Source organism: Engystomops pustulosus, chromosome 4 (assembly GCF_040894005.1).
Source record: "Engystomops pustulosus chromosome 4, aEngPut4.maternal, whole genome shotgun sequence".
Taxonomy (NCBI): Eukaryota; Metazoa; Chordata; class Amphibia; order Anura; family Leptodactylidae; genus Engystomops; species Engystomops pustulosus.
The window spans coordinates 74,860,356-74,883,739 of record NC_092414.1 but is presented as its reverse complement, the minus strand read 5'-3'; the positions used below and the strand labels follow the sequence as shown (position 1 = coordinate 74,883,739).

General features: G+C 43.4%; 1 protein-coding gene across 7 annotated transcripts; it reads right to left on the bottom strand.

The window, feature by feature from the left end:
* Positions 1–1,070: 1,070 nt before the first annotated feature.
* On the bottom strand, positions 1,071–23,379 carry LOC140126636 (oocyte-specific histone RNA stem-loop-binding protein 2-like). 7 transcript variants are annotated; one of them, XM_072146296.1, is made up of 9 exons: positions 23,232–23,378; positions 16,556–16,690; positions 15,650–15,739; positions 15,214–15,342; positions 14,145–14,195; positions 13,114–13,239; positions 5,410–5,547; positions 4,757–4,856; positions 1,072–1,751 (listed from the first exon to the last, which is right to left on the bottom strand). In XM_072146296.1, exons 1-9 carry the CDS (start codon positions 23,237–23,239, stop codon positions 1,632–1,634), a joined length of 897 nt encoding a protein of 298 aa, XP_072002397.1. In that variant the 5' UTR covers positions 23,240–23,378; the 3' UTR covers positions 1,072–1,631. The 7 variants fall into 7 exon arrangements, with proteins under 7 accessions (XP_072002404.1, XP_072002397.1, XP_072002399.1 ...); XM_072146298.1 differs by lacking the exon at positions 23,232–23,378 and adding an exon at positions 23,119–23,137; XM_072146297.1 differs by lacking the exon at positions 23,232–23,378 and adding an exon at positions 16,829–16,848.
* Between the last annotated feature and the right edge of the window lie 5 nt (positions 23,380–23,384).

The following is a 23,384-nucleotide window of genomic DNA, read 5'->3' as shown; positions in this document are numbered from 1 at the left end:
TTTCCCCCACTTATTACATGTTCCTTGTTCCTCCATGTGATGGAAGTTGTCAGGCTATTCAACATATACATCCTGTATAAGCACTGGATTTACACATGACATCATGGGATCCGTGAGCAAGTTAACTGGCCTCAGTTTGAGGGCATAGGCTGACAGATATTGGTCATCACCCACCAACTCTGGTGAGAAAGATCTGTCACTTTTAGAACAGAAAATGCCATAACTGGAAAATAGTGTGAACAGCACAAAGTAGACTTTTTTTTTCAAAGGGTGAATCACATAAGTTGTAATGAATTTACCAAATGTACAGTTACACTTTAAAGGACACCTGTCATCAGGTCTGTGTCACTTGTCCTGTCACTACTACCTGTTGGAGCAGCTCACAAGGATCCCATCCCAGCCTTTATCTAGTTATTTCATACATTATTCATTGTAAAATCATCTATTCTTTATTATGTAAATTAGGCTGGTCACATGGTCAGAGGCAGTGATGTCACCCCTGTTACCCCTCCCCTCTCCTCCCCCTGCTCATGTCTGTGTGTAATGTATAGTAAAGCATTGCTAGTGTGTGTGCTGCATCTGCTGACATGCTGCATCCTCCTAATATACAGGTGAGAGACACAGACATCAGCTACACATGAATCTGACATGTTCTGCTGTAAAATGGCTGCCTGGAGCTGCTGTATCTCTCCTATATACACACACAGGCTGCAGGGGGCGTGGCCACCAGCAAGCACATCATTATACAGCCTCACATCATTATACAGGCTGTCAGTCAAGCACTGGGGGTGTGGCTGTACCTCCCACTCATGAATAGAGTGGACAGCTTGAATATGCTAATGCTTCATTGGACATTTCACAGGTCATTTGCATACAGCTTTAGGACCTCATTGCTTAGGTTTACAGGCATGTAGAGGGACAATGAAGGGATAGAGGCAATGCTCTCTAATGGCAGTTTATGAAAATATATTTAGTTTAGGGGGGTAATTTTGCATGACGGGTTCTCTTTAAACCACTACTTTCACTGAAGTTACAGTTCAGAGGTCTTAAAATAAAATTGCTTCAAACTAATTTTTTTCCATAAAGCTTTATAGTTCCACAGAATAGCTAAATTTATGATTCATTAAGCCTACTGCATGTACAGATCTATGAGACATAGCGCACACAACCAGAAAAAAAAAATACAACATTGCTTCCTGTAAATTGATATTATGTCATTGTGTTTTAAAAAGGCAGAAATTGAACATACAACTTCTGCATTAACTTTACCACCAAGTGCATATAGTTATAATACAAAATAACTTAAATTTCCTAGAGGAAAATATTTACATGTGATTTACAAACCCAGTGGTACAAAAATGGTAGTATCTCATGCCACCTTTAAAGACAAACATTTTTAAAGAGATTGATGGAAGAGTGAAACATAAATAATATAAATATAAACCAAAGGAGGCAGATGTGCACCAAATGTATCACATCTAAACACATACTTGGATACCATAAGACAACTATGAAGGACGTGGTAAAAACAAAGGATTTGATCCAGTAGTCTGTGTGCAAACTAAGTCAGCTGTATTTAAAGCAGTGCCAAGATGAACAGGGCAAACACGAGTTTCCTTCTTCCGCAAGGACTACTGCCCTATCCAATATGGATAACTATAAGGTGCTGTATGGCCACAGTATTTTAACCAGTTGTAGTAACGCTGAGATTGTTCTCCAGGAGTACAGCCCATATTATGCAAATCTGATATCTGGAGGGAAAAAAAAAAAATTTAAAAGTGGTTACATGACTATACAAGTCTATATTACATACTTTGCATATTTATGTGGTATAACATTGACATTTCAACATTTGATCTTCACTTTGCAAAATGGGTCTATGTAATATTGTTTAATAGTCCCAAAAGGCTCTTTGATACTCTTCAAACTTTTGCCCCCCACCCATTTCCGCTGGTACCTCACACTGCTCAATCGTGAGCCAGTCACTGAGAAAAGTGTAGACTGCTTTCCTCTGCTCACCCCACTACCTGCATCAGTGACCCCATTCAATCACATCTTGTAGGATCCACATTACTAAAGAAATCTTCCTTGGATCTGTCCAGTGTCTTTAACTACTGACCTGTTTCTAACCTTCCAACTCCTGGAGCCCATGGTCTATTCTCAATTTACCCATTCTCTCTGCCAACTTCCTTTTTTGTCCCCCTACAATCTGGTTTCCGTTCTATGCAAGTCTCCAACGATCTCTTTACTGATCATGTCAAAGGTGACTATTCTCTCCTGGATTTCTCGGCAGAGTTTGATACCGAGGGAAAGCAGCTCCTCAGGATGCTTTGCTCTATTGGCCTCTCACTGTTTGTGTTCATTCCTGCAGAGGTCAGTTCTAGGTCCTTTTTTCCCCTCTGTACTGCCTCCATTGGAATAAGCATCAGCAGATTTAGTTTCGAGCATCCTTATGCAGATTATACCAAATTATATACTTCTGCACATGACATCAACCATGCCTTATTTCAGATTACCAGTGACTCCCTCTGCTGTCTCTAATTTGTCCTCTCAGTCTTAGAAAGATTAAGTTTCAAGAACTTATCTTTGAACTCTGACCTCTCCATCTGGGGGATCACTATAACCCGAGACAGACTACCTACTGTCTTGGGGTTATGCTGGATTCTCCTTTGCACTGTATATTTAATCTGTTGCTTGCTCTTGCTGCGTGCATATCAGAATCTAGAATCCCCCCCCCCCCCCAATGTTAACAATTGAAACCTCAAAAATGCCAGTCTTCTCCGATTCACTCTTGCATAGACTACTATAACTCCCTGCTAATTTGTCTTCCACTCATTAAACCCTTTCCTCAAATGTATTCTTAATGCAGCAGCCAGGCTTGTCTTTTAGACCAGACTACACAGAAGCCTCCAGAATGTGCCAGTCACTACATTGGTTGCCCGTCTCCTTCCAAATAGTTTAAAATAATTACCTTCATCCACAAAGCGACTGCCTGGATGCAAACCGGTGGAAGAAGCAGGGGTGTGAGCAGCAGTTTCAGATAGTGATTTGGTCAGTATTTTTAGTATACCATTAGTTTCCCTTGTATGTGCTGCTGCAGCTTTAAAGGCATTTGGAACAAATATAGGGTCACCCATATCATATTTACCCTAGTAAAGTTTGTTTAGACCATAGTTGCCAGGGTTCATGTGACCCAACAGCAGCAGGACTAAAAGAACAATGGTTATAACAAAGGTACAGTCACAGGAAGTCCAGATGTTGGAGGGGCATGTCAAGGACATCTACACTTTACATTAATGGCTGCACAGCTTCCTTTGTCATGGGTCTTGCATACTTTTGGCAGACCATTGCTTTACCTGCAGCTGCTGAATATTAAAAAAAAATGTTACTAGTGCAAGCACAAAATGGGTGACCCCATTAGGGTCTTTTATGTACCCAGATAAAACAGTTGCCCACCCTTTAACCATTCTGTGGTACACATTTAGGTGCAGGCCTCTGCTGCAACAAACTGGTCTGACTTTTGGTCCAGCAGCAACTTTCCCTTAATATGTGACTATATTCCAAGACTGGAGATACAGAAGGATCACCAGGGATTGAATAAAAATGGTTGCATTAGTTTAATATTCATTGTTGTGCCATTGATGATAGGATTTTGGAACCTTTGGGAATATGCTGTGCCATTTTCTAGAAATAACTAAAGCATGATAGAAGGTACCCAGTCATTGTGCCCAATGCATAAAAGGGTGTCGTGTTGGGATCTGTATTTAGGCTTCATTCTGCTCTTAACACCATTCTGCTGGACTTCGTACGACACAGGTTGTGAAGTTACCTCAACTTGTGCCCTACCATTACGTCCCGCTTCTTGTCCTGTAATACCCACAGAAATTTCTCGAATATCAGGTGTTAACCCCTGACACGCCACAGTCTAGCATGACCACAGCATGTAAGGGACTTTTGATATTGAGTCCCATCTACCGACGGCAGCATCAGGGTCTGACAAGTAGTCGGAAGATGATGTGCACGAGTGGGAACGCCGGCAGCCCGAAAATGTTCTGCCTCAGCAAGCAGCCCGAGTGGCAGGAAGGTCCACAATGCGCAGGTGGGAAGGTCGGGGGTGGCAGAGAGGTATGGGCCCAGGAGAACGGACTTGACAAATTTTGGTAATTCTGTCTGTCCTGGGCTCCTATGCAGTCCGGGCCCTGTAGCAACCACTACGGCTGTTACGCTACTGGCTCACACTTCTGGCTGGCAAGCTCATGAGTGTAAAGGATCTGCAGTATGTGTTATAGGCGAGATATAGCAGCACCGTGTAGGTTATGTGACAATCATGTGTCATGTGCATCACATGGATCTCAACTGATCTGTCTCCTCTCTATGAGTTGGATACTAGTTTCTGAAGATAAATGAAAGTATATAAACTTGCACCCTGATAATCTAACCACATTGTCAGCACACTCACAGCACTAGACGATTCATAATGCGCCTTCCACACTCTGGAATCTTACACTGACCACCATTGAGTGATAGGAGCCAAACCAGCAATAAAACTGACTAAAATAGTAAATTAAAAGATTTAAAATGATCTTTCTCAAATTGTAATCCCTTAGTGGGGATTACACAATAATTTTCTGTCATGGGCAAACCCTTTAAAGGAAAATCTGGGGAAATACTTTGTATTTTCAGTGTAAATGGCAGCTTTCAGCTTTTCAAATTTAAAAGCTCAATTGGTCAAGTATGAATAAAGATTCAAACTTACCTGTAGATCAAACATATCATCTTCTAAACCTCGAAGGGTCTCTGTACCATCAAACCAAGGATTAAGGAAACTGTGGGTTGGATCATAACGTGCATCTTTCCTATAGAACAGTTATGCCATTAATAACCATTAACTGGAAATACCATCTACCAATCTACAATGAAGAAATCCTAAAGTTTTGTAAACTGGTGTATTTCATTCAATTGATGCTCCAAACAAGGCTTTGTGAGAGGCATCATTTAAAGGGGTTGTCAGAGTTCTTAAAAAAAAAAAAAAAAAAAACACTCAGGGAGGCCGGGAGGGCGCTGCTTAAAAAAATAAAGCCCTACTTACCTTCCGGTGCCCTCCGGACTCAGCTTCCGGCCGGACCCGACAACCTTCGGGCCCGCATTCACAATGCTGTGAATAGGGACGGATAGGCATGCCCGGGCACACCGAATCCAGCGTTGCTCCGGCGGCCATGTTTGTTTACATGGCGCCCGGACCAGAGCGACAGGGCACCGGACTTTATTTTTTTAAGCAGCACCCTCCCGGCCTCCCTGAGGTTTTTTTTTTTTTTTTTAAGAACTCGGACAACCCCTTTAAGTATTTCCATAGGAAGGTTCCTTCCTGTGTGGAGCAATCATTGAAAACTCTCAGAACACGACACTTACTGTAATAAGACATCGACAGGAGGATCCCAGGCATGAAGTGCACGCCTCCAGATTTTAATCTGCATATCCCAAGACCGCCGACTGTACTTCTTATATTTGTTGGGGCTTCGAGGGTGAATTCCTGGTATCCTTTCAGACCTGAGAAAAATTCTCTGTATTATTGGCACTAGTGACCAGAATAGCCACACATTTCTCACCTTCTGCCTTTTCACAATTACATTCAGCATACATTCTGTTATTTTGAAAATCACTGACTGTAATACATAGGCTCCGTTACAAGAGGGAAGCGATTCCCGTTAGAATAACTAGCAAAATATTGTCCAGTTATATTATCCATTGACACACCAAAAATAACAGCGATTGTGTAGAGTGAAAGAGTCATGTAGAGAATGCAGTAATAGAATAAGCACCAATATTAACACTACATTGTGAGGCTTCAAGCAGGATGCCCTAAGGCAGAAGCAGCACTGAGCTTGTGTCAGCAGGTTGCAGCAGAGAGACTGGTCCCAAAAAGGGTACAGAAGTGTACATCCCTACATCCTTACTTCCCACACTGATAAATAAGTCCTTTTGAACAATGCCCCTTTACATTTTCCAATTTGCACTAGCATGATGTGCACACTAGATGACCTGCAAGGGTGCGCAAACACACCAAAGAAAACAAGACAGCAACCAACCTATTTAGCAAAAGCTGTTTGATGCACGCAGGCCAGGGTCCGAGTGTGCAGGATCCATAGTCCAAGACAAAAAGAGGTGAAAAGGCCACAGCATCCGATATGATGAAAAAAGGTTAAACCTTTATTCACACAGGCATAGAAAAAAGTGCAACGTTTCGATTAACAATAAATGATCATAGTATCATAGTATATAAGGCTGGAAAAAGACGCAAGTCCATCAAGTCCAACCTTTAAGAATTAAATAAATGTTTTATCCCCATAACCCGTGATATTTTTTCTCTCCAGAAAGGCATCCAGGCCTCTCTTGAACATGTACATAGAGTCCGCCATAACATCCTCCTGCGGCAGAGAGTTCCACAGTCTCACTGCTCATACAGTAAAGAACCTTTGTCTATGTTGATGGTAAAATCGCCTCTCCTCTAGGCGTAGAGGATGCCCCCTTGTCCTGGTCACAGGCTTAGGTATAAAGGATCTTTGGAGAGATCCTTGTACTGTCCGTTCAGGTATTTGTACATTGTAATGAGTTCTCCCCTCAGTCGTCTATTTTCTAACCTGAATAATCCCAAACTTTGTAATCTGTCAGTGTATTCTAATCCCTCCATTCCCCTAATAATCCTGGTTGCTCTCCTCTGCACCCGTTCCAGCTCTACTATATCCTTTTTATACACTGGTGCCCCAAACTGTACACAATATTCCATGTGTGGTCTGACCAGGGATTTGTATAAGGGCAAAACTATGTCTTTATCATGAGAATCTATTCCTCTCTTGAAACATCCCATAATTTTATTTGCTTTAGCAGCAGCCGCCTGGCTCAGGTCACTAAAATTAAGTTTACCATCCACCAATACCCCCAAGTCCTTTTCAGCTCCAGTTTTACTAAGTAATTGACCGTTTAGAACATAATTATACTTTGTTTCCATGGCCCAAGTGCATAACTTTACATTTAACATTTATCTACATTAAACACTTTAGAAAAAGAAACGGAACTCCGCACCAGGTTCAGGGTAAAAATAGTTTCTTGTCAATCCAGACTTTATTTTATAGACAATTTTTAAAATGTACATGGCATGTCCCCTAGACCATGAAGAGGAACAAAAGAAACCTACGCGTTTCAAGTGCACGTGGCACTCTTAGTCATGGTTAAATTGTTTGTGAAAGACGCCGGGATATGTACCTGCCTCCCGGGACACCCCGGTCACATGACTCAGGGAAATCCCGAAGACATGGAACAGACCCAGGAGTAAAATCTTTTTATATAAAAACAAGGTAAGTCCATAAAAACCTAAGTTGTGTACCCATAATAGAGTTCGATACAACATTGTTTCATAAACATTGATAGTAATAACAATTTTTATCATACCTAAAGACGTCTATTACTTGTGAGTATGACAATCGGTTATTAAACCTCAACCATTTCTCTGTCCACTCCTCAAGCATCCACAAATCCTTCTGTAATGCTAAACTATCGACCTCCGTGTTTATTACTTTACACAGCTTAGTATCATCTGCAAATCTTGAAACTCGACTGTGTAAACCCACTACAAGGTCATTAATAAAAAATATTAAAAAGAAGTGGCCCCAATACTGACCCCTGTGGCACTCCACTGGTAACGTCAACCCAAACTGAGAATGTGCCATTAATGACCACCCTCTGTTTTCTATCACTAAGCCAATTACTTACCCAAATACACAGATTTTCTCCTATTCCCAGCAGTCTCATTTTATATACCAACCTTTTATGTGGCACGGTGTCAAATGCCTTTGAAAAGTCCAGATATACAACATCCACAGCGTCCCCCAGATCCAGTCTTGAACTTACCTCCTCGTAGAAACCAATCAGATTAGTCTGACAACACCGATCCCTCATAAACCCATGCTGATGCTGGGTTATAAGGTTGTGCACAGTGAGATACTCCAGGTTAGCATCTCTAACAAACCCCTCAAATATTTTCCCCACCATAGAAGTTAGACTCACGGGTCTGTAGTTTCCAGGATCGCTATTTGATCCTTTTCTGTATATTGGTACCACATTTGCTATGTGCCAGTCCTGTGGAACATAACCAGTCCTCAGTGAATCTTCAAATATTAAAAATAACGGTCAGTCTATCACCGTACATAATCCATGCAGAACCCGGGGGTGTATGCCATCTGGCCCCGGTGATTTATCCATCTTAGTGGTTGCGAGGCGGCACCGTACCTCTTCCTGGGTTAAACTTGACATTCCAAAAAGAATTTACATTATTCCTCATTGTGTCTTCCACCAGGGGATTTTCCTGGGTAAAGGCAGTTGAGAAGGCGACATTCAGTAGATTGACAAATCACTGTAGAAGGGAACGTAGGGGGGCACTACACTTGGACAGCCGTTTCACGTAAGTGGCAAAAGACTGCGCTTTGCACAAAAATTGTTGCAGGGGTACCTGTCGATGTATATGTTGGGGCGGTGCTCTAGCTCAAAAATGATAAATAGTGGCATCAAAAAGTGTTCATAAGAAGGAAAAAGCTGGCACTCACCCAATAAAAATCCAAAGCTTTATTTCGTCATGGTTAAAAACACAGTTGCGGGAGGGGAGAACATGAACTGCAGGAGCCCACAGAAGGCGACGGTCCGTTTCGCGCTGTAACAGCGCTTAATCCTGCCCAACAAACCGGCGTCCTCACCTGAGTTTTAATTACGGGCGCCGGATGTGGTAACTAAGCAACCAAAAGTAAACGGAAGCTGTGAGTGACTTGCAGACGAGTGCGGCAGACAGACGTCCGCGATCGCGCACACAGTCCAGATGTCATTCACTGTTGCACAAGGTAAGAAATACATACGGTGAACAGATACCAAGAAGCATTTCTTAAAAATGTAATGTATGTAATGTGGAGTTATTTTTAAGAAATGCTTCTTGGTATCTGTTCACCGTATGTATTTCTTACCTTGTGCAACAGTGAATGACATCTGGACTGTGTGCGCGATCGCGGACGTCTGTCTGCCAAACTCGTCTGCGAGTCACTCACAGCTTCCGTTTACTTTTGGTTGCTTAGTTACCACATCCGGCGCCCGTAATTAAAACTCAGGTGAGGACGCCGGTTTGTTGGGCAGGATTAAGTGCTGTTACAGCGCGAAACGGACCGTCGCCTTCTGTGGGCTCCTGCAGTTCATGTTCTCCCCTCCCGCAACTGTGTTTTTAACCATGACGAAATAAAGCTTTGGATTTTTATTGGGTGAGTGCCAGCTTTTTCCTTCTTATGAACACTTTTTGACATTCAGTAGATTGGCCCTTTCCTCATCTCCTTCCACCATGACCCCCATGTTATTTCTAAGGGGACCCACACTGTTTTTAGTTTATCATTGATATACTTGAAAAATAATTTGGGATTATTTTTGCTCTCCCTGGCAATATTTCTCTCAGTTTCTATTTTTGTGGCCTTTATCTGCTTTTTACAGGATTTATTTTTCTCTCATCGCTACCTTCCCGTTTTAGCACCTTAAACGCCTTATCTTTCTCGCTTATTGCTTTCCTTACAAGACTAGTTAGCCACATAGGGTTTTTCTTGTTCCTCTTATGCTTTTTCCCATAAGGTATGTGTTTCTCGCAGGACTTTTTCAGAATATAAGAAAAAGTCCCATTTTTGGGGGGGCTTTTGTCTTTGAGAACATTATCCCAGTCTGCCTTTAAACTTCAGGAGGGCAAATTTTCAGCAACTAAGGGAAGACCTTAGAGTGTTGGTTGCCACTTCCCTAACGCTCTTAGTAAAGCGTAATACAAAATCAATGATATTATGATCACTATTCCCCAGGTTCCCCCCAACCTGTAGTTTTGATACCCTATCAGGTCTGTTTGTTAGGATAAGGTCCAGCAGTGCCCCCCCTCTTGTTGGCTCCAGGACTAGCTGCGACAGGTAATTGTCTTTTGTTGTTGACAAGAACCTGCTACCTTTGAAGGACCTGCAGGTTTCTGCCCCCCAGTCGATATCTGGGTAAATGAAGTCCCCCATGATAAGTACTTCACCTTGCTTTGAAGCCGCATCCATTTCACTTATCAGCATTTTCTCTGCTGCCTCCATTATATTTGGAGCCCTATAACAAACCCCTAGTAATATTTTATTATTCTTTTTCCCTCCCCTTATCTCCACCCATAGGGACTCCACATTTGCGTCGCCGATGTCATCTCGCAAGACAGGCTTGAGGCAAGAATTCACATATAAAACAAACCTCTCCCCCTTTTATTTATACGATCCTTTCTAAAAAGACTAACCATCTATAGTAACCGCCCAGTCATAGCTACTGTCCAGCCATGTCTCGCTGATACCCACTATATCATATTTCCGCTCCAACATCAAGAGTTCCAGTTCCTCCATTTTGTTTGTGAGGCTTCTGGCATTTGTGTACACACTTTATATGGTTTTCCCTGTCCATATTCCTTTTGTTCTTATTCACCAATCTCATTCCAGCCCCCCTTCCGCCCCCATGGACTATGACTCTTCCCAGCTCTCTATCCACACTGTTTATTTGCCCTGCACAAGTGTAGTTGCCCTCCCCCCAGGTCTCTAGTTTAAACACTCCAACCTTCTAGCCATTTTTTCCCCCAAAACAGCTGAACCCTCCCCATTGAGGTGCAGCCCATCCCTACTGTAGAGCCTGTAGCCGACAGAAAAGTCAGCCCAGTTCTCCATGAACCCAAAACCCTCCTTCCTACACCAACTTATTTATCTCCCTGATTTCCCGCTGCCTTTCTGGTGTGGCACGTGGTACAGGCAGTATTTCGGAGAAAACTACCTTTGAGGTCCTTGCCCTGAGCTTATGGCCTAAATCCCTGAAATCATTTTTAAGGACCTTCCACCTACCTCTTACTTTGTCATTAGTGCCAATGTGGACCATGACCGCTGGTTCCTCACCAGACCCTCCCAGTAATCCGTCAACCCGATCCGCAACATGCCGAACCCGAGCACCCGGCAAACACCACACTGTTCGGCATGCACGGTCTTTGTGACAGATCGCCCTGTGTGTTCCCCTAATAATCAAATCTCCCACTACCAGCACCTGTCTGACCTTGCCTGTGCTCCCATTACCCTTCTTACTGGAGCAGACAGTCCCCTGGTTGCTAGAGGCCATGTCTTGCTGCAGCATTGCTACCCCAGAGCTGATATCCCCCTCATCCGCCAGCCTGGCAAACTTATTGGGGTGCACCAGATCAGGACTAGACTCCCTGCAACTCTTCCCTCTACCCCGCCTTCTACATGTTACCCAACTAGCTGCCCCCTCACTCTGTACCTCCATACTTCCCTCCCTACACCCATCTTCCCCAGAGAGTTTGTGCTCCATATTGTCAATTGCCCGCAGCCTTGAAACTTGCTCATTTAGATCCAGAATCTGGGCTTCCAGATGAGCAATTTTTACACATCCCACACAGCAGTATTCCCCCTCGAACGGCTGTTCAAGGAATGCATACATGGCACAGGATGTACACTGTGTAGCAATGCCACTTATGGAGTCCATTATTCTAATGGGTATTACAATAGAAATATGCACAGAAAGAAGAATCTACAGTCAGAGTAACAAAATACAGCAGTTACCTGCTAAAGCCCCTCAAACTTAAGTCCCTTAAATGCAAGTCACACTTAAGACACTGCACACACTTCGGATCAATGCACACTCGCTTTTCTGATGCTTTTTTTAAAGGTTATGTGCCACAAAAGTCTGCTGAGCTCACTGCAACAAGATCTTGCTGCAAACCAGATGCTTGACAAAGATTCATTGTGAATCGAAACGTTGCACTTTTTTCTATGCCTGAGTGAATAAAGGTTTAACCTTTTTTCATCATATTGGATGCTATGGCCTTCTCTCTTTTCAACCACACCACCAGGCACAGGCATCATTGACTTGCATAGACCAAGAAGCAGTAGGCCTCTGTCAATCATGATCGCTATTGAAGTGTTGAAAGGTGTGCCTAGTCAATACTAAATAGCCCTATACTTTGTAACCAGCCCATACTATAGTATCCCATTTCATTCTGCTGGCATTTGTTGTGACCTTATACACACACACACAGTTATTCCAGGTGATCTGTGTTTTACCATATAGACATTACCGAGTGTCTCAAGTGACTACACTGCCGCAAGGGGGACGTATATACGGTCGATATACGTCCGCCATGGGCACTCCGTACCCCGGAAAAAGATAGGACATGTCTTATCTTTCTCCGTAGTACGGCGCCACGCGGCATATGTTCCTATGGAGAGGGGCGGGGGTGAGCTGCACTCACCACCTCCTCTCCCGTGCGCTGCCGTTGCCCGCCGTGCTACAGTACAGTGAATGTAACCCAACTCAATTTACAACCAGTTGCCATATCCCATTTGACTCCTGCGATCAGGAACTGGTGTAGAGTTGGAATATACATACACATTAGTGGGGATCCAGAAGAGAGAAGGAATGGTTGTATGCTCTGTATTTTGTACTGTATTTTATGTAGTTTGTCACATTTATATTATTAGTAAAGTCTCTATATAGAAGTATCTTTGTGGGATCTACATCCCACACGTTTAAAGGTCTGGAGTAGGTAACATTAAGTGGGTTGGAAACCCAATTCCTCACTCCCTTTACCGTAGAGTAAAACTGGCATGTTTGTGCTGGGCACAGATGGTTTCAGGTATTGGCCACGGAGAGCTGAGTAATTATACCTTTGTGTATGACATTAGCAGGAAGACAGACAAATGCATTTAAATTCCAGGATTGTAGCTAGATTCAAGTCACTGGTGTAAAATCTTACTATACACAGCACACTCCCTTCCCCCTATGAGTCACTGCTATTGCAGGCTTCTGTTTGAATGCACCAGCTACAATTCTAAAAACAAATGCATTTTTTCACAGTACAGCAGCTAACATACAGATATATACATATATACAGATCATCAGACCACACCAATCACTGGCTGTAGTTTTACATGGTCACACTTCTGAAAGAACTTCTAAGGCAACATGGCAATAGCCACAACCACTATAAACTTGGAAGATCCTTAACACGCTTCATGGGCAAGGTCTCACCTTGGAACTTCTTGTCGATAACGCTGATAACCAACAGTGTTTTTGCCATAATCTATTTGCTTCTGCCGCCTTTGGAGGACAGCTTCATCAGTCTCAAGCTTACTGCACTGGGATGTAGTTGGACTCCTGGACATAGCATGAGAACACAAGTCTTAAGACCTCCACCAACAGCAACTGAAAACCTTCCCAGATCAAAATACTAAACCTAAAAGCATAACAAGCATTGCACAGCATCATAGATTACAAAGCTCACACCTATAGAGAATTCTACCATAGTCTTTGGGGGCGTTTAATTAGATCTAGAATTCAAGCCCCCACCAACATTCATGCCGGATATACCAAGAGGCTCCAACCTCTTCGTATACATCTCACACAACCGTGTGGCCAGTTCAATTCTATGCCAGGCCCTACTAAATACGAACTTCATACCTTGAATATTTTTCCATCAAAATCAAGCCTGATATACCAGGGACATGTACTCATAGATCCAGGCACTGACTGCAGTGATCATACATACCATGGCCTCCTTCTAAAAAAAACTTTTAAAGTTATGCTAATGAGCGTGAAAGGCTCAGGGGGTGTTCCAAAACCCTTCACTGCAGATTGCCTGGATGTTAAAATGAGCAGAACAAGTCTCAACCTCCGTCTGCTCTATCTCCTCCCTCTGTCTAATCTAACAGCAGCAGGATGTGCAGGAAGAAGGGAGACCTGCTATGCCTATTTTAACAGCCTGTGAAGCTATAGGATTAGGGTTCTGAAGGCACCCACCCAAGAGTCCGTGAGACTCCTTAGCATATTTTAAAGGTTTATTTTAGAAGGGAGGCCTTGCATAACAAATAAAATATAAGATGATTACCATAATCACAGTGTCTGGATCTATGAGCAAGTGCTCCTGGTTTCTCATGCTTTATTTTGATTGTAGATTTTCTTTAATGTATGTGCAACACCCTTGCCAATGTATAGGCAAGGGGGTAGTTGTGAATATGGTCCTCTACTTGTCAGGATCCATCTGGGGAGCCCACCCAACTCACCCAAGGGATAATGCAGGGAGATTTCCAGAAATCTGCAGCTGTGGCCTCTGCCTGGAAAAGCAATAGTTAAATGGCTTAAGATTTTATCCAGTTATGTGGCTGTATTGAAAAGTGGAGTATTATTGGAGAGGTGCTATCACCTGACCAGGGAGAGTATAAAACCCCTGTGCAGTGGGAGCACATGGGCCAGACCTCATGGTCTTTCCACAGAGCAGAGAGTCAGACCTGATGTCAGAGTGAAGAGAGACACCTTTAGCGCTGTCACAATAACCAATCCCAGGAACTGGGTCAGACTACTCAAGAGTTTGCACACAGCTCCATCTCAATTAACCCAGCCTGCATATACCATTAGGCTGGTGTATCAATCCTCCACAACCACTCCAGTGCCAGAATCCAAATCTGCTACCGGTTGTTCAATAAAGAACCGAGAGTTATTTTGCCCCCCTCCTCCCCCTGTATACACACAGCCCCCCCCCATGTCTCCCCCCTCACCTCACTGATGTAGCTCTGTGTGGTCACTGCTTTCCCCGGCAGGTCAAGTGACCATGACTTCATCGCAGGTCCTTCAGCCTCCGATGCAGCAGCTCCTGCTGGGGAAAGCTGTGAGTGACTGCAAATGTTCTCATGGTCGCCCGACACTGCTACAATTGATCTGTGGGCCCGAGTGGGCGCTTCCAGTACCCCGGCACTTGCCAAGGTTAGCCGGGTGCTGGCGCCGGGCCCGATTACCCAGGTACTCATCCTATGGACACAAGGGTTGCCCCAGGGGGAAACAAGTACATAAGCCCCTGCATCCATATTTCTTGCACACTCCACCTGCTGGAGACCTGCCAGGCTGTAGGACAGCCGTCTGGCCCCCTTACCAAGCACCGTAACAACGTGCGCTTGGCCGCAACTGCCAGCCACTCTGGTATTCTGGGTCCCAGCTGCCTCCAGGCCCCAAGAAAAGGGTAGGCCCTGGTGGGGGACGTTGCATATGCTACAAAACTTCTTCTCCTCAGCATCATTTATGCAGTTTAGTTTAAAAGGTTAGTTACACATTCTCCTGGAAATGATAGTAAATGCATACCTTAAGCTATTCTTGAACTCCAGGAAATCCAGTTCGGTATCAACACCAACACTGACCTTTGTCTTTCCACAATTGTCAGGGAAAAGTGTGCAGTCAGGAAAAGTCCTCCTAAGAAAAGTAGCAATGCATCTTTGCATACATAGAATTGCCATAATTAACAAAGAATAAAGGTCCAGTAATTTATGCAGAACAGACAAGGTCTCAGGAGTTGGATTCCCACCAAGTCGACAGTAATAGCCTCTTAAAGGACATCATCACTAGGATGAAAGACTGGATGCAAATGTGCATGAGGGGCTCCATTAACACCTATAGATACGTTCAAACTCATTTGAATACAGTCCCTCATCCTGGTCGTAGATGCCCTTTAAGGTAATGTCTGCAATATTAGTCACTAAGATTATAGTAGAGTCCATGTTACAGACAATGGCACATGTACCTTGTGGCATCAGCTTTATCTGAATGTTGAAAGCCGCCTTCTTTTGACAGCAACCCTGGAGCGCTGAGGAACCGGGATCTTGAAGGTACCCTAGCAATATGTACATATTCAATAGTAATTAATGACAAACTAAAATCACAGTCTGCGTTAGTTAAATTTTGTAACTTGTTTTCTTTTAACTGTTTCTCTGATCTGCTGGTAGACATTTCAGAAAAACTAAATTATTAACATTGTAAAATATATAATGGTTAATACTAAAACAGAACTGTAAATATCTTTAAGAGGGATTGTATAAGCAATTTCAAATTTCAATTGTTCTGAACAGTTACTTAGGCCTTCAGTGCTACACAAGTTAAAGGGGTATTATCTGTACATAAACATTAAAATTTACTTCATCTGCCACATATACATTTCTTTCTTCAATTGCATGTTCTTAGAGAATTGCCTGAATAAAGAACTGCCCCTAAATATAGCATGTTGATTTATAGAAGCAAGATGGTTGTTCTCAAATAAGCCCACTGCTGCACTCTGAGGCATCCGCCCACCTTGCTTCAGTTTTCAGTATCAAACAACGGCTGTGATAAATGCAGAAACTCCTAGCAATTTCATATGCAAAAACAAGCTGTAAAACTCACTCCAGCAGCAAGGTTGTATCCAAGGACAGCCATCGTGCTGCCGCTGTATACATCAGGAGGCTGCGGTGCCAGAAGGGTAGGGCTTTCAACATACACCGATACGAAGTGGCAGTGATAAATGTCCGATATAAATGGCACCCAGGTTCATAAGAATTACAGACCTAAATTAATCCCTTTTAAACATACAAAGCTCTGACACTTACATGCAGGGCTGTTTTTTTTTTTTTTTATAAAAGTAAACCTGTTTATTATAGAATACATTTTTTTTTACCCAAAAATGTCCTCCATGGCAGTGAAGTTATCTATCAGCATCCAGGGTTCTGGGAGAAGAGCCTTTGAAAGCCCAGGGCGTTGAGGGTCATTGCAACTCAGTGGCGACATACAAAGTTTCAGCTGAGGATCTAGCCTAGAATTCATAACATGATTAAGAGGAATGATGGAAATCCATAAAGAAAAAAATTAAAATCCCAGAAGGCAAATACTACTTCCCACATTTATATCTATAGAGGTTTTATTTCAAGAGGAAAGGCTCTGTCCAGCTTACATATTCCATAGACCAGAGTAGGGAATTCTGCACTAATAGTGATCTTGTTCAGCAGGGGCATAACTAGGAGAGGTCACCCTTAAACCATAAAAATATTTAGTTGTATATTCACATGAGAGTTACAATCACACACATTTATACAGTAATATTCACACTTTATATACTTCAATTTATACCCATACAGCATATAGAGTATATACACACATACAATACCACATGCAGCATATACACTTCCAATAATCTAGATGTTGGGGCCCCCTGACACTGTAGGCCCCATAGCAACTGAAATTGCTGCTACCCTTGTAGTTATGACCCAGCTCTTCAGCATCTTATTTTTTGGCCAAAGTGGATGGTAGTCAAAGATGTGTATTGAGAAGCTTTCCTGAACTAAAAACAACCCCCCCCCCCCCCAACTGCCTCATGCACAGCTATAAGTGCCGTGAGAAGCCGCACCATAACCAGGTGACAGACTTCTATGTGGGCCCAGATCTAGCTGCAAATTGTGCAGCCAGATCATGTCCCCCATTACAGTTGAGTACATAAGGCCCAATTTGAATAAATGGATGTGATTATTCAAATGTGGTGATGCTGCAGGGAATTTATGCCCAATATCCAGATATGCGTTCACATGGAGGAAGGTGGACCAGGACACCTTGTGCTATGAATAAGGACCTTATGGTCAGAAGACCATCAGACGGGCAAAGCTATCTTAACGAGTGTGTTATGTACACCAAATAAAAGCAATTTGAGTTATGGATGAGGAGTGCGGGTCCAACTTTTTCCATGTGAACATGAATCTAGCACTGTGGGAACTTGACCCTTAAATTGTAGGACTCATGCACCAAGGAGGGGAGATGAATATATTGTTCTATTATGCCTAGTTTCTACTCTAGGTTGTTGATTTCTGTTGGTCCCTGGAAGTAGTAAGAAAGGTGGCAATAAGCGGATCAAAAAGAAAGGATCATTTAGATCACAAGTTTCCATCTTAAGAAACACCTGTGTTTCAAAGGCTGCTCAAGTGTGTTCCAATGCATCTCAAACAACTAGTAACCAGAGCCATAGGCCACATTAACACATTGTAGTTGGAATGCGTTCTAACATTTATTGCAAGCGTAGCTGGAGAAACTCCTATATTCCCCATATTTTTTAATCAAACCGCTCACTGAAAAAGTAAAGAGACGGTGCAGGTATAAAAACTCAACTGTTGTATAACATGTGGTGCATGTTATTAGGAGCCAAGGAAGCTGCAGGTTTGGTACCATGGTAGACAACTCGAACATCAGCGGGAGGATACTACTATACATTGATTCTGGTGCACTTTCTGAAAGCACATCTAAGGGTGAAGACACGTGGCGTTTTTAGGCCGTTTTTGGTCAGTTTTCAGATAGTAAAAACGCATACGGTAAAAAACGCATGCGTTTTTTTTTTACAGGTTTGACCAATTATCTTACTTCAAACTGCTCAAAAACGCATGCGTTTTTCCGATCTAAAAACGCTCTACTAAATGCCCAAAAGACAGCCTAAAAACGCCACGTGTGTCTTCACCCTGAATCTGAAGGCAAAACAATTTTCTACGTACTGTAAGAGCTTCATTTAAAATGCATATGGTCAAGGGAGGAGTTTCACATTATGCACTTCCTTCATTTGTACTTTGATTATGTTTTGAAATGCATTGGAAGTGAAGGTCACATTCCCACATTTTGAAACGCAACAGCTCCTACTGCAGTCACATGTTTAACCCCTTCACACTCAGCGGCGTGACCTCCGAAACGTCACACAGTATGCGGCACCCTCGTGTCTGCTATGGCACTTTAACATTTATGGACTTATGGATTAAGACGAGTACCCTAAAGTTTTTTGCCATTTATTTTCTGATCGCAAGATGAAAATGTTTTATGGAAAACATTTTTTGTACAAAATTAAAGTATTTAGCTGCGGAAAGCAGAAAAAATGTCAAGCATTGATTCAGTGGAACTATCTGCTTGTACCCAGTAACCAATCTGTCATCGAGCATGAGATACCTTGGGGTGATGCCGCAGGGCACATTTTTGGACCATTTTAAAGCATGCATTTTCAGTCCATTTTTAAAACAAATGCGTTTGAATGTTTACCATGTCTTTCGCTGGTTTATCTTTCACAGCTGCCTACACTTCTAGAAAGGAAGATAAACTGGTTCAAAGCAGTCAAACATATGGGAAACATTCAAAAATGCACACGTTTTAAAAAACACATGACGTTTTTAGGCTGTTTTTGGGACATTTTTAGTTAGTGCGTTTTCAGATTGTAAAAACACATGCTTTAAAAAATGCATCCGTTTTTAAAAATGCATGGGTTTTTTGCAGGCGCATGTGTCCGTTTTTAATTGCGCAAATTCGGAAAACTGGACAAAAAACGCATGCGGTTTTCACAATCTGAAAACACCAACTAAAAAGTCCCAAAAACACCATGCGTGACATCACCCCAAGGCCGGCGCCACACAGGGCGCCCTGTGTGGCGCCGGCCTAAGGGTGATGACACACGTGGGCAGGCCTCGGCCTCATCGCATCGGCGTTTCTATGGAAACGCCTGCGATCGGGAACGAGCCGCCGGTGTTTTGCGTTAATTTAACGCAAAACACCGGCGGCTCGTTCCCGATCGCAGGCGTTTCCATAGAAACGCCGATGCGATCGGGCCGAGGCCCGCCACGGTGGGCGCGACTTTGTCTGCGCTTGCAAGCGCAGACAAAGCGCCCTGTGTGGCGCCGGCCTAAGGGTGATGACACACGTGGGCAGGCCTCGGCCTCATCGCATCGGCGTTTCTATGGAAACGCCTGCGATCGGGAACGAGCCGCCGGTGGGCGCGACTGTCTGCGTTTGCAAGCGCAGACAAAGGGTGATGGCAGACATGCAGTCTTGGCTGTGTTTTGCATTCAATTAACACAAAACACCGTGGGCTCGTTCCTGATCGCAGTCGTTTCCATAGAAACGCTGATGCGATCAGGCCCGGCCCGGTCTGCGTTTACAAACGCAGCCAAGACGGCATGTCTGCCATCACCTAAGGCCGGCGGCACACGTGGAGATTTGAACCAGTTTTTGGGCCATTTTTAAGCGGTCCATTTTTTAAAAACATATCAGTTTTTGACCTGTTTTAAGATAATTGGTAAAATCAGTCAAAAACTGCTGAGTTTTCAAAACACATGCAGGGAAACACGTGCAATCGCATGGCCTATCAATCGCATGAGTTTCCCTGGAAACGCATGTGCGTTTGGGCCGGGGACTGCCCCCTGTGGGCTAGCATCATGTTATGAACGGACGTCTAGCTGAACGCATGACCACGGCCTTAGGCTGGTGCCACACGTGCCATTTTGTCTGCGTTTGCAAATGCAAACAAAGCCACACCCACCAGGGCGGGCCGCGGCGCCAATCGCATAGGCATTACTATGGAAAAGCCTGCGATCGGGAACGAGCCCCCGGTGTTTTGCAAACGCAGACACAGCGGCACGTGTGTCAACAGCCTAAGGGTGAAGACACACGTGGCGTTTTTAGGCCATTTTTGGGCTGTTTTTAGTTTGTGCGTTTTCAGATAGTTAAAAACGCATGCGTTTTTGTCTTTTTATTGCGCAAATTCAGAAAACCGGACAAAGACGCATGTGTTTTCAAAAGACAGACGTTTAAAAAAACGGATGCAGTTTTTTACGATCTGAAAACGCACTAATTAAAAACGGCCAAACAACTACCTAAAAACGCCACGTGTGTCTTCACCCTTAGGGGGCAGTCACACGTCCCGTTTAAAGCATGAGTTTAGAAATGCATTGCAACAGCTGAAGAGATTCGCCTAATTAAACTCCTATTAACACTTGTGTTTACAAAAGAAATGTTAACGAAATGTTAATGCGTTAATGGATGGATTTTGTAAATGCAAGTGTTAACAGCTGTTTAATTACGAAAATCTCTTCCGCTGTTGCAATGCATTTTAACCACATGCGTTAAATGCAATGTGTGACTGCCCCCTTAGAGTGGTGACACATTGGGGGACATTTACTATGGTGTTTCCGCCAGTTTTGTGGCGCTCTCACCACATGTTCTGCTCTCAGACCTATTAATTAGCTGTCGGGGACAGAAAAAAATGACTTTTTCCGCCTGCTCCGACTCTTCTCCAAAAGGGGCGTGGCTTTGGCGGAGTGGAAACTCAGACAGAATTAATATGTGTCACAGCCATTTTTGGGCGCTGTAAACTGGCGGAAAGTAGACCAAAAGAAAACTGGTCTAGCAGGGACAGTTGGACATATTTCTGGTGCTCGGGACAGATTTTGGTCCCAGGGACAGAAAATGGCCTCGGGGACAGAAAATGGTCTCGGCGCCAGAAATGTCTCTGCACAGCTCTACAATATTAACCCCATAGCGCAATAAGACGTACCCTTACGTTTTACTGCGCATGGGGGAGTATGAAGAGGGCTCACGGGCTGAGCCCTCTTCATACTCACCGGGCATTTGCTTCATAATGAAGCAAACGCCCGTCGCTAACACCCGCGATCAGTGCTTACACCGATCGCGGGTGTTAACCCTTTGATTGCCGCCGGCAAAGCTGCCGGTGGCATTAAAGAGCCGGCGGCGCGTGGGCGCCGCCATCTTGGCTCCGATCGTCACTCCCCGTGACGTCACCGGGGAGCAGCGATCCGTTGCCATGACAGCCTGGGATCACACAAAGATCCGAGGCTGTCATGATCGAGGCTATTACAATGTGCGATCTGCACATTGTAATAGATGGTATGCAAAATCCCCATATACTGCCATACTGTAGTATGGCAGTATATGGTAGGATCAGTCAGACAACCTAGGGTTAAAGTACCCTAGGGAGTCTGAAAAATAGTAAAAAAAAAAAAAAAAAAAAATTATATTAAAAAAAACAAAAATTCTAATCACCCCCCTTTCCCTAGAACTGATATAAATATAAATAAACAGTAAAAATCATAAACACATTAGGTATCGCCGCGTCCAAAAATGCCCGATCTATCAAAATATAATAACCGTTTTTCACTGCGTTTAACCCCGTAGCGGAAAATAGCGCCCGAAGTCGCAAATGGCATTTTTTTTGCCATTTTGAAAAATAGAAAAAATTCTATAAAAAGTGATCAAAATGTCGGACAGTCCTAAAAATAGTAGCATTGAAAACGTCATCAGAAGTCGCAAAAAATGACACCACTCACAGCTCCATACACCAAAGTATGAAAAAGTTATTAGCGCAAGAACACGGCAAAATGAAGAATTTTTTTTCTGTACAGGAGGATTTAATTTTTGTAAATGTATGAAAACATTATAAAACCTATACAAATTTGGTATCCCCGTGATCATATTGACCCAATGAATGAAATAGACATGTCATTTGGGGCGCACAGTGAAAGCTGTAAAAACCAAGCCCACAAGAAATGGCTTTTAGAATTTTTTTCCCGCTTCCCATTACACGGCATGGAATATTTAATACCATCACTACGAAGTGCAATTTGTTACACAGAAAATAAGCCCTCACAGAGCTCTGGACATGGAAAAATAAAAAAGTTATAGATTTTTGAAGGTGGTGAGTGAAAAATAAAAACGAAAAAATGAAAAAGGGCCTGGTCCTTAAGGGGTTAAATGTGTGTCTTCTTTCCGAGAGCAGGTCGGTAACAAAGCCAATGCAGACACCGACACTTTGTAAATGTCCCCCATGGTGTTTTTAGGCCCTTTTTGTGTCGTTTTTAGTTAGTGCATTAGTTCAGATCGTAAAAACGCATGCGTTTAAAAATGCATGCGTTTTTTGAAAACGCATGCATTTGACCAATTATCTTAACCCAAACTGGTCAAAAACGCTTAAGTTTTTCAAAAACATCCGTTTTTTTCCCCAAACTAAAAACAGCCTAAAAATGCCATGTGTGTCACCACCCAAAGGGGGCGGCCTGATCGCATCAACGTTTCTATGGTAAAGCCTGCGATCGGGAACGAGCAGGCGGTGGCAGTTCAAGTGTGGCAGGAAGATGCATCTTTGATCTGGAATGAAAAACTGAACTTGTGTCATCACCCTAATAGAGAAAACTTTACAGATTTTGGATTAAGTATGAATTTAAAAAAAGTTTACAGAAGAAAATTGAAAAGGTTTCACCACATGACAGACTGCTTCTTTAAGCAGAATAGTGGTTGCTAGCCACTATTGGTCAGGTCCCAGATGCTATGGTTACCAATAGCAACTTTAACTGGTCAGTAGTATTCCCAAATCCTTCCAGTAGATGTGATGTGGATCAGGAAGACGTTATACCCATCATATGGCTAAATACATACATCACCAATACACCCAACAGCACCCCAGAGAAACCCCATCAAATCTCCATAGAGAAGTAAGAACACATGCTGCAAGTACCCAGCCCCTAACAGCACAGGCTCTGCCTCATTACCGCTGCATGGCTCAAGAAACAGCTGATCAGAGGCGCCGCCCTCCCCGATTTTTAAATGTCCCGCCGACGTCATCGAGGGCGGGGCCTAGATCGGTCACAAAACGGACTTGCTACGTGCGTGGGGAGCAAGCGCCAACCACAGGCCGCCGGTTC